We start from the raw sequence: 15000 nt of genomic DNA, 5'->3' as shown, positions 1-15000 counted from the left end.
GTGTAGTTGAATCAGTGGAACTGCAACAGTCCAATCTTGCAGCGAATGTTGTTATGTTGAACAGGCTGACATAAGTCTCTTTTTACCGTTGATTTATGAAATAGCTATTTCAATTCTGTTACTACTTTGGAAATATATTATTTTAATCATTCATTACTTGTCATAAAGTTTATTTATTTCATTTCCTCACTTGGCTATTTTTCCCTGTTGGAGCCCTTGGGTTTATAGCATCCCGCTTCTCCAACTAGGATTGTTGTTTAGCTAGTAATGATAACTAGAGGGGCACTCAGTAGAGCGCAGACCTCTTATTTCTCGACATTTTGTTAAGCCGTAACATTAACCTTTGACCTTAACATTCCAAAATTTAATTATTTCAAGCGTTTTACATAACAGTTAATGTCAGCAAGTTTCATAAGTATGATTAAAATTGTGGCCAAGAAGCTGTTCACAAACAAACACACTCACATACAGGGGTAAATCATGACCTTCCAACTTCGTTGGTTAAGGTAATAATAATAATAATAATAATAGTAATAATATTAACAACAACAACACCACCAACAACAGTGACAATAACAATAACAATAACAACAATAATAACAATAACAATAATAATAATAATAATGTTGATAATAATAATATTAATATTAACAACAACAACAACAATAATAATAATAATAATAATAATAATAATAATAATAATATTACTATTAACACCAACTCCAATGACAATAATAATAATGATGATAATAATAATAATAATAATGATAGTAATAATAATAATATTGATAATATTAATATTAACACCAACAACAACAACAACAACAACAACAACAATAATAATAATAATACTAATAATAATAATAATAATAATAATAATAATAATAATAATAATACCATACCTAACAGGTGTGGTATACAACAACAACATGGAAAATTCCCATTGCGTGTACATTACCATTTACCTCCACCTAGCGTGCCGTCTGATTATGGATGACCTTTGGCTCGGAAGTCATATTCTCTCTCTCTCTCTCTCTCTCTCTCTCTCTCTCTCTCTCTCTCTCTCTCTCTCTCTCTCTCTCTCTCTCTCTCTGTACAAACATAATCACTTCATAGCACGAATGACTTGAATTTTTTTTTTCCCTTCACTGATTTTCGCTTTACGATTTTTTTCCTCCTAACGTGAGCAACCCTTAACCTCGATCTGTCTTCTTGTTTTGCATAATTCTTCTTTCCGTGTTTCATCACACGTCGAACAGGCTGACATATGGGTCTCTTTATAGTTTATATATACATACATATATATATATATATATATATATATATATATATATATATATATATATATATATATATATATATATATATGAAAGATCTATTTTTATATTGCTACTATTTCTAAAATATTTCATATTGATAGTCCATTACGTCTCTTGTAGTTTATTTATATCTTTATTTCATTTCCTTATAGGGTTATTTTTCCACGTTGGAGACCTTGGGCTTATAGCATCCTGCTTTTCCAGTTACGGTTGTAGATTGGCTAGTAATAATAATCTCCAATACCATCACGAGTCATTTGTTTCGATCCTTTCATGATCCAGTAAAATTCAAATATTTTCTTTAAGCTCAAAGTTCCCGATGCTAATAAGCGCTTTCATCTTTAGCAATTTCAATTGGAATCCTTTTCTAACATACGGAATATGTATCATCTCTTCCCTACCACAAGTTGGAGTTATTATTCTTCCTTCAGCTGGCAACCTCATATCTCTTCAATATAGCCCTGCGAGTTTTCTTCTTCTTCCTTGATACCCCTGATCACGCTATGCATGAATATGATGGATGATCTTTGAATATAGGATATCATTGGCTGACTCATAATTTGGTATGAAACTGTACCTCTTTTATCGCCAAAGTAGCTATTTCTTCTTACATTTCCTGTAAATATTTTCTAACAATACCATTTTGGTGAAAAATGTCTTTATATTTTGCATGTAAAAATCTTTGTACATATATTTCTTGCAGTTTTTTATATTTGATTTTTGCAAATTAGTTCTACGTCTGTTTCAGTCAAAACATTTGGCCTACGCTTTCCTATATACCATTTAGCGCAAAAATATTTCTTGCCTTTCTTGCTAAAAGCCTTTAAAAGGTTTAAAGGCCGCTCATGAATGGAAGAGGCAAGGGACAGTGACATTGCCCTATCGAGTAGGACAATGCCTTAGAGACTGACCATATATACATATGATCAGCGCCCAAGCCCCCTCTCCATCCAAGCTAGGACCAAGGAGGGCCAGGCAATGCCTGCTGATGACTCAGCAGATAAACCTATTGGCTTTCCCAAACCCCCCATTCTCAGCTCACAAGGATGGTGAGGTTGCAGCTACCAAAAACACTAACGAGTTTGGGGGGGGGGACTCGAACCCTAGCTTGGCGAGTGTCAGACAGGGACGTTATCCTATCGGCAACCACTACATACTCTAAGCAAAGGTTTATAAATACCTCTCTCGTAAATTTATTTACATATCATTTCTATTTATCGTTAAGAGAAAACAGCTCTATATTTGTTTCCATATAAAAAATCGACGCAACTAATTTCTGTTACATTTTCTTAATAAAGTATTATAACGTAGGTACACTTTCCACAACAATTTATGTCCCTCTTCTCGGAAAAGCATTTCTTCATATTTTCCTGACAAAGGCATATCACCTTACATTTGCCACACCTTTCTCACCAAAGGATTTCTATTTATAATTCTCATAAGGTATAGAATATTTTTATATAAATTTCCCGCAAAACTATTTTGCATACCTTTACAACAACAAAATATAGCCATACATTTTTCTCACAAGTATTTCGACATGCAGTTTTTGCCATATAATTCTTTGCATTCCTTTTTCTCAGTTGCTTTTTATATACATTTCCCACAAAAGTAATTTATTTTTCCATTTTTATGCCGAAACAATTCTGCATTTATTTCTCAAAATGATTCCTACTTACCTTTCTAGCAAAACCATTTTCACACAGACCAGAAGGGAACAGATTTTACTTGCACAACCAAGAGTTGTTGCTCTGAGTTTGTGTCAGCTTAAAATGAATGTAAAGTGACCATAAAAGAAGCTTGGTTCGTTACCATTAAATCTACTCTCTTTGGTTTAGACTTTGCAGTTCTTTATCTCGAATTCTTGATTAAAAGCATTTTAGGTTTACTAAATTCTTATTCAATTATCTCATTTTGCAAGATGCGTAATATTTCTCATAGTTTAGCAGTCAGATTTTCTCAGACGATATGCAAGTAATTCTAATAGCCTCTCCTTTACTTTCATTAGGCTCAATACTTCAAAATTTAGTTTTGACCAAGTTGTGGAATAATCTTCCTAATAGAACTAATGTCTCTTTGGAACTTCAGACAGAAAAGTTCAAAGTTGGTACACAAGGTTTTGGTGTGGAGCAGATTCTCATTAATCTCCGTTCAAAGTTTATTACCTCCGCCAACGAAGTTGGGAGGAGGTTGTTTTCGCCCCTGTTTGTCCGTTTGTTTGTTTGTGAACAATTTCCTGGCCACAATTTTACTTGTGGAGTTGTGAAACTTTTAGGAATTAATTGCTATGTCGAGACGTGGAAGTGACTCAATTTTGAAAGTCGCAGACCAAAGGTCAAGGTCAAGGACGAGCAAAAGGTTGACCGAATTAACCCTAACCTTAATCTCAAGTTCGCATGTGGTTGTCACAGAGACTACAAATACGCTTTCGGACTAAATTGATTCATGAAAAGGCAAGCTGGTTTCATGAAATAAACTTCCGTGGCGGGGTTCTGCACTCTCTATTTTTTTATTTGTTTATTTAATATCAATATGCCTATTTTCTATATTTGTCTTTATTTTTTATTGTTGTATTCTCTACTTTTCTGCATCGGGAAACTTTCTCAGCTTGGGCCTATGGACTTGTAACATCCTACTTCTCCAAGTAGGGTTGCCGTTTGGTTTAAAATAATATCGATAATGCATATTTATATCAAAGCATTTCAAGATGTAACTAAGGCAAAGCATATCTACAATACCTTTTTTTTCTTTTTACAGCATTTCATCTTACTTTTCCAGCAGAGCAGATACCTTTCTGCAATTAGTCTTTTGCATACAATTTCCTCCAAGAATTTCTCCACACTTCCCCCCCCCCCCCCGAAAAAAAAAAAAAAACTATGGTTTTATACCTCCCCTGCAAATCCTTTTCAACCTATTTCTCTAGAAAAAAATTTCTACATGCCACAATTTTACCTAACCTCTCCGCAAAACATTTCGATAAACCTTACAAATCATTTTTATTGTATATACTATACATATATTACAAAGCATTACCTCATACCTTTATCACAAAAGCGCTTTATGAATCGTCATATCAAAAGTATTTCTTACTTCCTCTCAAAGCATTTCTGCGAACTTTTTCATAAAGGCATTCCTACATACCTTTGCTGCTAAAGGATTCCTTTCTGCCCTCTCGCTTAGTTCTTTTTTATCTTTCACGCAAAATCATTTCTGCATTCCTTTCCCCCAAGAACATTTATATTCAGTTCTCTTGCAGCTGTTTTACATGCATGTGTTGCAAAGGATTGTGATGGCATATTGGAAACGTCCCTGCCGGGCGATCTGCCGGACTGGGGTTCGAGTCCCGCTCAAGCTTGATAGTTTCTTATAGTGTTTGCAACCTCACCATCCTTATGAGCAAAGGATGAGTTTGGGGGAGCCTATAGGTCTACATACTGAGTCAATAGCAGACATTGCCTGGTCCTCCCTCGTTCAAGCTTGAATGGAGAGGGGGCTTGGGCGCTGATCATATATGTATATGGTCAGTCTATAAGGCATTGTCCTGCTAGTTAGGGCATTGTCGCTGCCTTTGCCAATGCCATTCATGAGTGTCCTTTAAATAGAAATAGTGATGATTTGAGATTACATTTCTGGTATTTCCTACTTTTCTCCCAAACCAATTTCGATAACTTTTCATCATCATCATCTCCTCCTACGCCTATTGACGCAAAGGGCCTCGGTTAGATTTCGCCAGTCGTCTCTATCTTGAGCTTTTAATTCAATACTTCTCCATTCATCATCTCCAACTTCACGCTTCATGCAAGTGGCATTTTTAGATTTATTTCAGAAGCAGGTCTTCTGAAAAATATTTAACTTTTATGACATTCAACTTTTATGATTTTAATTGAATACTCTTTTATTTTTTATTTTATTTTATTTTTTATTTTTGTATACATAAATTAAATGTTACCGGCGTCAATGACCTTAGATGTCAGGATGCCTGAAAACTTTCAATCAATCAATCAATCAATCAATCACGCTTCATAGTCCTAAGCCATGTAGACCTGGGGCTTCCAACTCTTCTAGTGCCTTGTGGAGCCCAGCTGAACGTTTGGTGAACTAATCTCTCTTGGGGAGTACTTTTCAGCCAAAGCTAATTAATAAAAAAAAAAAATTAAAAATCCTGTAACGCTTCTGGCCGAACATTTCCCCCAATTAGGCATGTTTTACAAACCCAAATCAACTAATTAATTTAATTTTTTTTCAGTCAATACTCGTTGCCTTTTTAGCCATATTTTTTTCAGTCATATTTTTTATTTTTACTTTGTGAAGCAGCTTTTCAGCAAATCATTCTCTCATTAAAATATTCCTTTTCATTATTATTATTATTATTATTATTATTATTATTATTACTACTACTACTACTACTACTACTACTACTACTACTACTACTACTACTACTAGTGTCGGGAACCGTCAAAAATGACGGCTAAATATTTAGATTCACACAGATTCAACTCTTCCCACCACCTCACCCCCTCTCACCAGGGTATGACTACTCCCTCTCCCCCCTACCTGGGGGATGGAGAGAGACCAAGTATATAACCAAACACGTAGCTCTATTATATAGGCGAGATTATTATTATTATTATTATTATTATTATTATTATTATTATTATTATTATTATTATTATTATTATTATTATTACATTTTTTATCAAAAACACTACTACCTTTTGTATTATATTTTATGTTAATTTAGACCAGGCATCTTCCTTGACTTCGTTTGTTTCCCAAAACTATTATTAAATTGTTTATCAAAAAACATTACCCTACTAACTTTTTTATTATATTTTCATTAGCTTAATTTAGACAAGTTTTTATAGCTTATGTATGAAAAATTGATTTCAATGTTGTTACTGCTCTTAAAATGTTTTGTTTCATTGTTAGTTGCTTCTCTTGTAGTTTATTTATTTCCTTGTTTCCTTTCCTCACCGGGCTATTTTCCCTGTTGGAGCCTTTGGGCTTATAGCATCGTGTTTTTCCAACTGGAGTTGTAGCATGGCAAGTAAAAATAATAATAATAATAATAATAATAATAATAATCATCATCATCAGATATGTTCCTTGCATTTCAAAATATCGTATCCACAATAATAGCCTTAATGAAGCTTGTAGAAAGACAAAACTATTATCATTAGTATTTATAACATAGAGGTCTCTCTTTCCCTCTCTCCCTGCATCCACAGCGCACCGAAGAATGCAAACTGTGACCGACTACTTTTTGATGAATCTGAGCGCCGCTGATCTCTTCATGTCCGTGCTGAACTGTATGTTCAACTTTATATACATGTTGCACAGGTAAGCAAGACTCATTAGAGCTGTTTCTGTGTATGTTAAGCAGGTAAGGGTAGTTTGTTATCAGTATTTATGGTATGATTATACATGTTACTCAGGTAAGGATTTTGGGGTTGTAAGAATTCTTTTTCTTACGTTTAATTAAGCATATTACTCATATTGAGATAATGTATGTTTTTAATATTATTCGTACAGTCTTCATTTGTTGTAAGATTTACAGGTTTATAGGCCCTATGTTCTTTTGCTTCTGTCTGTTTATACACAAACACCCACCCATATGTATATGTAAACACACACCCACACCCCCCCCCCACACACACACACACACATATATATATATATATATATATATATATATATATATATATATATCGATAGATAGATAGGTAGGTAGATATGGGTGTGATATTTAATTATTTATATATATATATATATATATATATATATATATATGTATATATATATATATATATATATATATATATGTATATATATATATATATATATATATATATATTTATGTACTGTATATATATATATATATATATATATATATATATATATATATATATATATATATATATATATATATACTGTATATATATATATATATATATATATATATATATATATACTGTATATATATATATATATATATATATATATATATATATATATATATATATATATATACTGTATATATATATATATATATATATATATATATATATTTATAAATATATATATATTTATCATATACATATATATATATATAATATATATATAAATATATATTTATATATATTATATATACATATATATAATATATTACCGTACTACGTATTCTAGACACGTCACATGGCAATCTACATCCTGGACAGAGATTTCGTCTCGTAGGAGGTGATTGACGAGATACGAATTCGGGAAAGAAAAAGGGGGAGCCGCTCCCAAGGCTTCCCTATCCCCCGATTCGTATGCGTGCCCAATCCTGGCGCCATCTGTATTCCTTTTTGCGTAGCTTAACAACTCGGTGTTTTTTCCTGTTTTTCTCGCAAATCTTGGATTTATTCGACTTTTCATGGCCTCTTCGTCTTCGTCGGCCTCTGATAAGTTGAGTATAGTGTCTGTTATGTATAAATGTAGGCTCTTGGTAAAATTTTGAGTGATTAATAGGATTAATCTTTGATACAAGAGCCGTAGCCTACCAGAGGTGTCCTGGACACTGTCGCTTGCTAGGTATAAATTAGTTAGTCAGAGCGACATTCCTGGTTGTTTTGCTTTAATAAATTTTAGCTATTTAGCATTACATAGGATTTCCTTTCGTGCTTAGTATTATTTGGCGAAGTATTCGCCATTCTGGCCTACGCTAGGCCATGTAGCCTAGTCGTTTGGTCCTAGTACTTCATGCATGATTTTGGTTTTTCCGAGTGTAATTAAAATTTTATTGAAGCTTTAGGCTATATTTTATACATTTTAGACTGTGTGGAATATTTCCAAGATTGTATACGTGTGAGTTTCGGTGAATTAGGTAATCGATTCTCTTGGTGCCTAGGCTAATTGCTTATGGAGCCTTAGTATACTTTATCATACTCCCCGGTTGCTTTCTTTTCTTCGGAGAAGGTATGCAATCCCTTTCCCACTGTTTAAGCCTTGGGCTTATCCCTAAGTGGTTTTTTCCGAATTTATTTTCGATAAAACTATACTAGGGTGTTACTGTACCTTCCTGTTCCTGTAGTTATGGTTCAAGAGGGACAGAACAACAGAGTTTTTAGTCTGAGTCTGTGTTGTCTGGCTTGGGGCAGAGTCCCCCTCGCTGACCTAACACATACAAAGGGAGCTTAGCTCCCTTAGGTCACTACCGAAGGTTTCTGTAGTTATGATTCCTTCTTTTGTGATCTACCAGACTAGTCCTGTTGCTGTTCTCGGGGGAGGATAAGTTCTTCCCTTGGGAGTAGCAATGCCTTCCTTGCTTTGGTGCTCTGGAAGCTGGCAAGTATTGCTGGCCTTTCCCCTTAGATCTCCCTTAGGCTAAGATAAGTTTCTTGGCTGCGGGTGATCTGTCACTAAAGCAAGGTTGGCAGGACCCTCTTGTCCCTTCCCCCTCTATCTCCGTAATGGCCTAGCCATTACTGTACTGTACCTTGCCGGCCGGCAGAGCTGGCCGGCAGGGGTCTTACTGTACTGTACGTCGTTCTACTTCTGGACCTAGTATAGGTTGGGATGTGGAATTGACTCAGCCCATTGCCAACCGGCAGAGCTGCTGGCCGGCAAGGGTCTTATGTTTTCGAGTGCTGCCCGGACCTCTCTTGGTCCCTCATCCATGCCTGCCGGCAGAGCCGGACGGCATTGGTCAAGGAAGCCTGAATTAGTTTCTCCCCTTCCTTATATGCACTCTTTCGGTTGCCGGGCTTGGAGGTTGTGTACACTCTTATCCCGGCATCCATTCTATTTTTCTTCTAGTGCTGTACCTGTCCCGGCTGCCGGCCTATGAGGCCGGCAGCCGGGCAGGTGTAGTCCTCTGGTTCTTTTGCTGCCGGCTGGCATCGGTCTTGTACCTTTGCCGGCCGGCTTATGTCAGTCCTTGTCTGCCGGTCACCAAGAGTGTGGCCGGCAGCTGGGTACTACCTTGTGTAGTTGCTGGCCGGCAGCCATTGCCGGCCAACACTGTCTGTTACCGGCCGGCAGTTGCTGCCGACCGGCACAGGCATTTGAACCAGAGTGCTGCCGCCCTATAGCTGTTAAGTAGTATACTTTAAAGCTAGTTGTGGTGTGTGCCGGCCGGCAAAGGCAGGCCGGCACACATCCCCCTATACTGTACTAGTATTCTTCTGTATAGCATATACAGTAAGAAGAAAACTATAGTAAAGGTTTTGGTACAGCACTGTATCTTCTAACACTATTGTGTTTTCTTGCACATCCCTTTGCTGTTGCCCTCAGATAGGAAGCTGAGTTCTTCCCTGTCTATTATCCAGGATTTTAAAATCATTGCTTAGGTGTGAGCTCCACCTGTTTCCTCTGGAAACCTTGCATTGGTTACTCTAGAAGAGATAAACCATTTTTGATTTTATTATCTGGAAGGCTGCAACAATGGGTTGTGAGGGAAACACAAGTGTGTGTCTTTCCTTTCTGAATTGTTATGCTATACTTGCATATCCAGTGATACATAGTTCACTTGATACTCATGGAAATTTCTTCTCTTTACAGAAGGACACTCCGAAGTGGGGAAGTGCTTTCTGCAATGTCAGCAGCAAGAACCTCTGCAGACATGAGTTTTGTAGGAGACACGCAACATACGCTGTCTCCAAGGATGATCTCCGGTATTGGGACCCTCAGGTATGTACTGTGTGCACTAACCTGATTAATGAGACATTTAAATAGTTCCCTAAGGCATCAGCTGATGCAGTGATTCCCCAGCCTCAAGAGGAGATCCCCTAAGTTCAGATCCAGGTGGATGCTGAAGTCGCGGTCGCGATGCAAGACATCCAGCTAAATGACAGGATGTCTGATGTGGACGGGTGTCAGGAGGAAGACCTCCTGGCAGAAGCCCAGGATGAAGTTCAAGCCCCTCTACATCGGCCGGTCTCCCAGTAGAGCTGGGACAGGCCCTCTCTTCTATTGTTGGAATGATCCAACAAATGCAGAAGGAGAATCAGGAGAAGGCGGCTGCAATGGAACTGCGAATGCAGTGCCTTGCAGAATCACATGGGCCCCAGAAAAAGCTCAATGTGAAAGACCTTCCCTTGTGCTCAGATGCTAACCCATGGAGGTATGCTGAGCACATGCCGATGACGACTGGAAAGATCGTCATCTCGGATAAGCTGGGCTCAGTTCCCCTGGAGGGTGGAATTCTGACCCAGCAAGGCATCATATCCGGACTGTTATGTCCGGCTGAGGAAGGAACCAGCTTCAAAGGAGGAGACAGAGCCGAAGGAGGTCATAGTGATGGACCATGCTAAGGCTCAAGCTCTACTTTCATCCTCGATGAAAGAGAGGGGCTTCTCTAACTCAAAGGTAGCTGCATTGAATAGGAAGCTCCCTTCCTTTGTGTCCTCGCCTACTAGAGCCTTCCCCCTTTTACAGAAAGGGTTTCTGGCTGTACTAAAAGCAATCGAGGCCGGCAAGTCTTGCCCCTCCCTAGAGGAGTGTAAACCCTTGTCGCTGGCCCTGCCTATGGACCACAAAGACTGGAAGGACGTCCATGTTACGTTCTCAGTGGGAAAGTTGGAGGCTGATATTGCCGGACGTCAGTTCGGCAAGGACCTCCCTAAGCTGTCTGACTTTCTTTTGCGAAGTGAGTTCGATACAAAAGAAAGACTGACTGCCTCAATGTCTCTTCAGACTACTCTCGAGACGATGGCAAGTGACCCCAAGGTCCATGAAATGTTCATGGTAGTGGCCAAGCCTCATCTGGCCACAGTGACGAAGGACCTTTATGGCTTCGTCAAGGCAAGGAGAGCTTGTAGGGAGTTCGTGTTTACCTCGGCTACGGTGAGGCACGAGCTAAAGAAACTAATCTCCTCCAACATTTGGGGAAAAGACCTTTTTCCCTACCGACTTGGTCAAAGAAGTTGTTGATAAAGCCGCCTTGGAGAATAGAAACCTTCTCCAGAAGTGGGGCCTGGCTATCAAAAGAAAGTCTTCCCCGGATGAGGGTCCTCAACCAAAGAGGAAGACTATGAGGACTAGGCTACCGTCTCGGCCTGCCAAGCCTCTTAGACAGCAACATCAACTGCAATTGCCATTGCCCCCAGTGCCCCAGATCGTGGCACAAACCCCGACCACCTTTCAGTGGGTACCCCAGGCCGTGTCGACACAGTCCACGGCATTCACCCCAGCGTTCGAAGGGCAGTCTACTTCCTTTCGAGCAAAGCCTAGAGGAGCAGCCAGAGGCTCGTCTAGACGCCCCTCAAGGGGAAGGGGATTCAGGGGTGGTCGTGGTCAGGAAGGCAAGACCTCAGGACGGCAGTCTAAGTGAGGTGATACCGGTAGGAGGGAGACTTCTGAAATTTCGGGATCGGTGGACCTTCGATCCCTGGGCCCACAGCCTACTCAAGAATGGACTGGGCGGGAGCTGGTACAGCACTCCACCCCCGTACCTTCGGTTTTTCCAACACTCCACCCCCGTTATGGAGGAGTACGTTCAAGAACTGTTGGAGAAAAAGGGTGAAGCCCATCAATTTCTAAGGGAGGCTGTTTTGTGTTCCCAAGAAAGACTCGGAAAAGCTCAGAGTCATTCTGGACTTGTCGCCACTTAACAAGTTCATAGTGAATTGCAAATTCAAAATGCTAACACTGCAACACATAAGGACCTTACTGCCCAAGAGGGCATATTCCGTCTCTATAGACTTGTCAGACGCCTACTGGCACATTCCAATTAGCCATCGACTCTCCCCCTACCTAGGGTTCAGGCTACAACGAAGACTATACGCCTTCGGAGCCATGCCATTCGGGCTAAACATAGCCCCAAGGATTTTTACGAAGCTTGCGAGCGTAGCTCTCAAACAATTTCGCCTAAAGGGAATTCAGGTAGTAGCCTACCTGGACGACTGGTTGGTGTGGGCAGCATCCGAGACAGAATGCTTGCAAGCTTCCAGTCAAGTGATCCAGTTCTTAGAGTACCTAGGCTTCAAGATCAACAGAAAAAGTCTCGACTTTCTCCATCTCAAAAGTTCCAGTGGCTAAGATCCACTGGGACCTTTTGTCACACCGTTTCTCCACCCCGGCGAAGAAAAGGAAGGAGATAGCGGGTTCTGTCAAGAGACTTCAAGATTCCGAAAGGATATCAAGACACGAGCAGGAGAGAGTACTGCGCTCTCTCCAGTTTGCTTCGGTGACAGACCCAGTGCTAAGAGCACAGCTAAAGGATGCAATCGGAGTTTGGAGAAGTTATGCATCAAACGCGTGAAGAGATCTGAGAAGACCAGCCGCTTCGGCTAAGTACTCTTCTCAGGCCTTGGTCCCAAGCCAGACATCTAAAGAAGTCAGGTTCTTCTTCAGCCACCTCCCCCGTCGGTGACGATTCACTCAGACGCCACGAAGGAGGGATGTAGAGGTCACTCTCATCGGAAAAAAGTCCAGGGGACTTGGTCCAGGCTATTCAAGACCTTTCTCATAAAACTTTCTAGAAGCTAGGGCAGTGCTCCTTACCTTAAAGAAAGTCTCCCCGCGTCATTCGTTCCACATAAAGTGGTGATAGACAGCGAGGTAGTTGTGAGATACTTGAATCGACAAGGATCGAGGTCACCACCTCTCAACCAGGTGATGTTGGCCGTCTTCCGATTGGCGGAAAAGAAGAAGTGGTACCTGTCGGCAGTTCACCTTCAAGGAGTCCGCAATGTGACAGCGGACGCTCTATCCAGGTTCACACCGATAGAGTCGGAATGGTCCTTAGATGCAGGATCATTCTCCTTCAAGAAGTTGCCCCTGTACGTGCCCCGTACGAGGACCCCTTAGCGGAAGCAGTGGACGCGATTTCCCTCGACTGGAACAGATGGTCCAAGATTTATCTGTTCCCTCCTCACAACCTTCTGTTGAGGGTCTTCAACAAACTGAGATCCTTCAAAGGGTAGCGGCAATAGTGGCCCACAAGTGGCCGAACAGCGTGTGGTTCCTCCTGGCATTGGAACTGTAGCTGAAGTTTGTACCACTACCAGATCCAGTTCTGACCCGGCGAGTCCAGAAGTCAACTGTCTGCGCTTCATTACAGAAAACCCGGACCTTGCAGTTCATGATTTTCTCTCCCTAGCGGTGAGAAAGCGTTTCGGGATTTCGAAAGCCAGTATAGACTTCCTTGAGGAATATAAGTGCAAATCTACTAGAAGGCAATATGAGTCATCTTGGAGAAAATGGGTGGCCTTTTGTCAAGGCGAAGATTCCGCAGGAGATCTTGACAGACTTCTGCTTATCTTTTTTCCCCACCTCCATGGTCAAGGGTTGGCAGCGAACACGATTTCAGCGTGTAAGTCTGCTTTGACAAGACCCATTCTCTATGCCTTCCAGGTCGACCTAGGTAACGAGATCTTTAATAAAGTCCCGAAAGCCTGTGCTAGGCTCAGACCTTCAGCACCTCCAAAGCCCATTTCATGGTCTTTAGACAAGTTCTTCATTTCGCTTCTCTGTTGAGCAATGAAGAGTGTGCGTTAAAGGATTTGACACAAAAAGTTATTTTCCTATTTTGCACTCGCGTCCGGGGCCAGGGTTAGTGAGATTGTAGCCTCTCGAGAGAGGCAGGTCGTGTTCAGTTCCTGGATGGGGAAGAACTGAACCTGTTTCCGGATCCTACGTTTCTCGCCAAGAATGAGTCACCCACCAACAGGTGGGGTCCCTGGAGAATCTGCCCTCTGAAAGAAGATGCATCTCTATGTCCAGTAGAATGCCTAAAGGTCTATCTTCATAGAACTTCAGACTTCAAGGGTGGTCAACTATTCAGGGGAGAAACATCAGGCTCAAATTTATCTCTGAATCAACTCAGAGCGAAAATCACATATTTTATTCGCAGAGCGGATCCTGACAATACACCCGCAGGTCACGATCCGAGGAAAGTTGCCTCATTCTTAAATTTCTTTAATTGTATGGATTTTGAACATCTCCGTTCATACACTGGCTGGAGGTCTTCCAGAGTGTTCTTTCGCCACTATGCGAAGCAAGAAGAGGAACTAAAAGAGATCTGTGGTAGCAGTGGGTCGCGGTGTTAACCCTACTGTTTAACTCTGCGAGGAACAGTGGTCTTAATTGGGACGATTAATTCCAGGGTGAGTGTGTAGTTACATACTGTACTACAAACTAAGTGAGGGCACTGTGTTGCCCATCCAGACTGTTCCATTTCCGAAGGTGAACCTAGCATAAGTGCAGACATGTGTGCCGAGCGTTTCTAACGCTAATGTCATTGATTTGTAATACAGGCTTTTATGACTTTGATACCTCGGTATCTTGAAAGTGGCATCTAATGTTTTTTCTTTCAGACAAACAAGCTCTGTTTACTATCATACTTATGCTTAAAGTTTTAGGTTATCCTCTTCTATATATATATATATATATATATATATATATATATATATATATATATATATATATATATATATATAATTGTGGTTAACCTGTCTATTTATTGCCTGTCAATAATCTGGTTCTTGAGTACCTTGCGTCTCCTTCACCTGTGTCAATTTATTGGTATAATTGAGCATTCATTCTATGTACCTTATCTGGGATAATTCTAATAGAATTGTTCCTTTATGCAAGCTATGTTGCATTGGTTTTCCTCTTATGCGGATATAAAACCTTTGTCCAATACAAGTATTGTGCGGAAAACTGGTTGATATTTCATATTGACGGAGTGGTCCTTTAC

The 15000-nt window shown here is 39.9% G+C and overlaps 1 protein-coding gene across 1 annotated transcript in view; it reads left to right on the top strand.

The window, feature by feature from the left end:
* Positions 1-15000, top strand: part of LOC137614631 (tachykinin-like peptides receptor 86C) — a 566255-nt gene that overhangs the window by 70301 nt on the left and 480954 nt on the right. The window contains exon 2 of the mRNA XM_068344328.1: positions 6548-6659. Within this exon, the coding sequence (XP_068200429.1) occupies positions 6559-6659 (101 nt within the window). The 5' untranslated portion in view covers positions 6548-6558. The remainder of the gene's footprint in view (positions 1-6547; positions 6660-15000) is intronic.

This window comes from Palaemon carinicauda, chromosome 21 (genome assembly GCF_036898095.1).
Source record: "Palaemon carinicauda isolate YSFRI2023 chromosome 21, ASM3689809v2, whole genome shotgun sequence".
NCBI classification, from domain to species: domain Eukaryota; kingdom Metazoa; phylum Arthropoda; class Malacostraca; order Decapoda; family Palaemonidae; genus Palaemon; species Palaemon carinicauda.
This window is presented reverse-complemented; position numbering and strand designations above follow the sequence as displayed.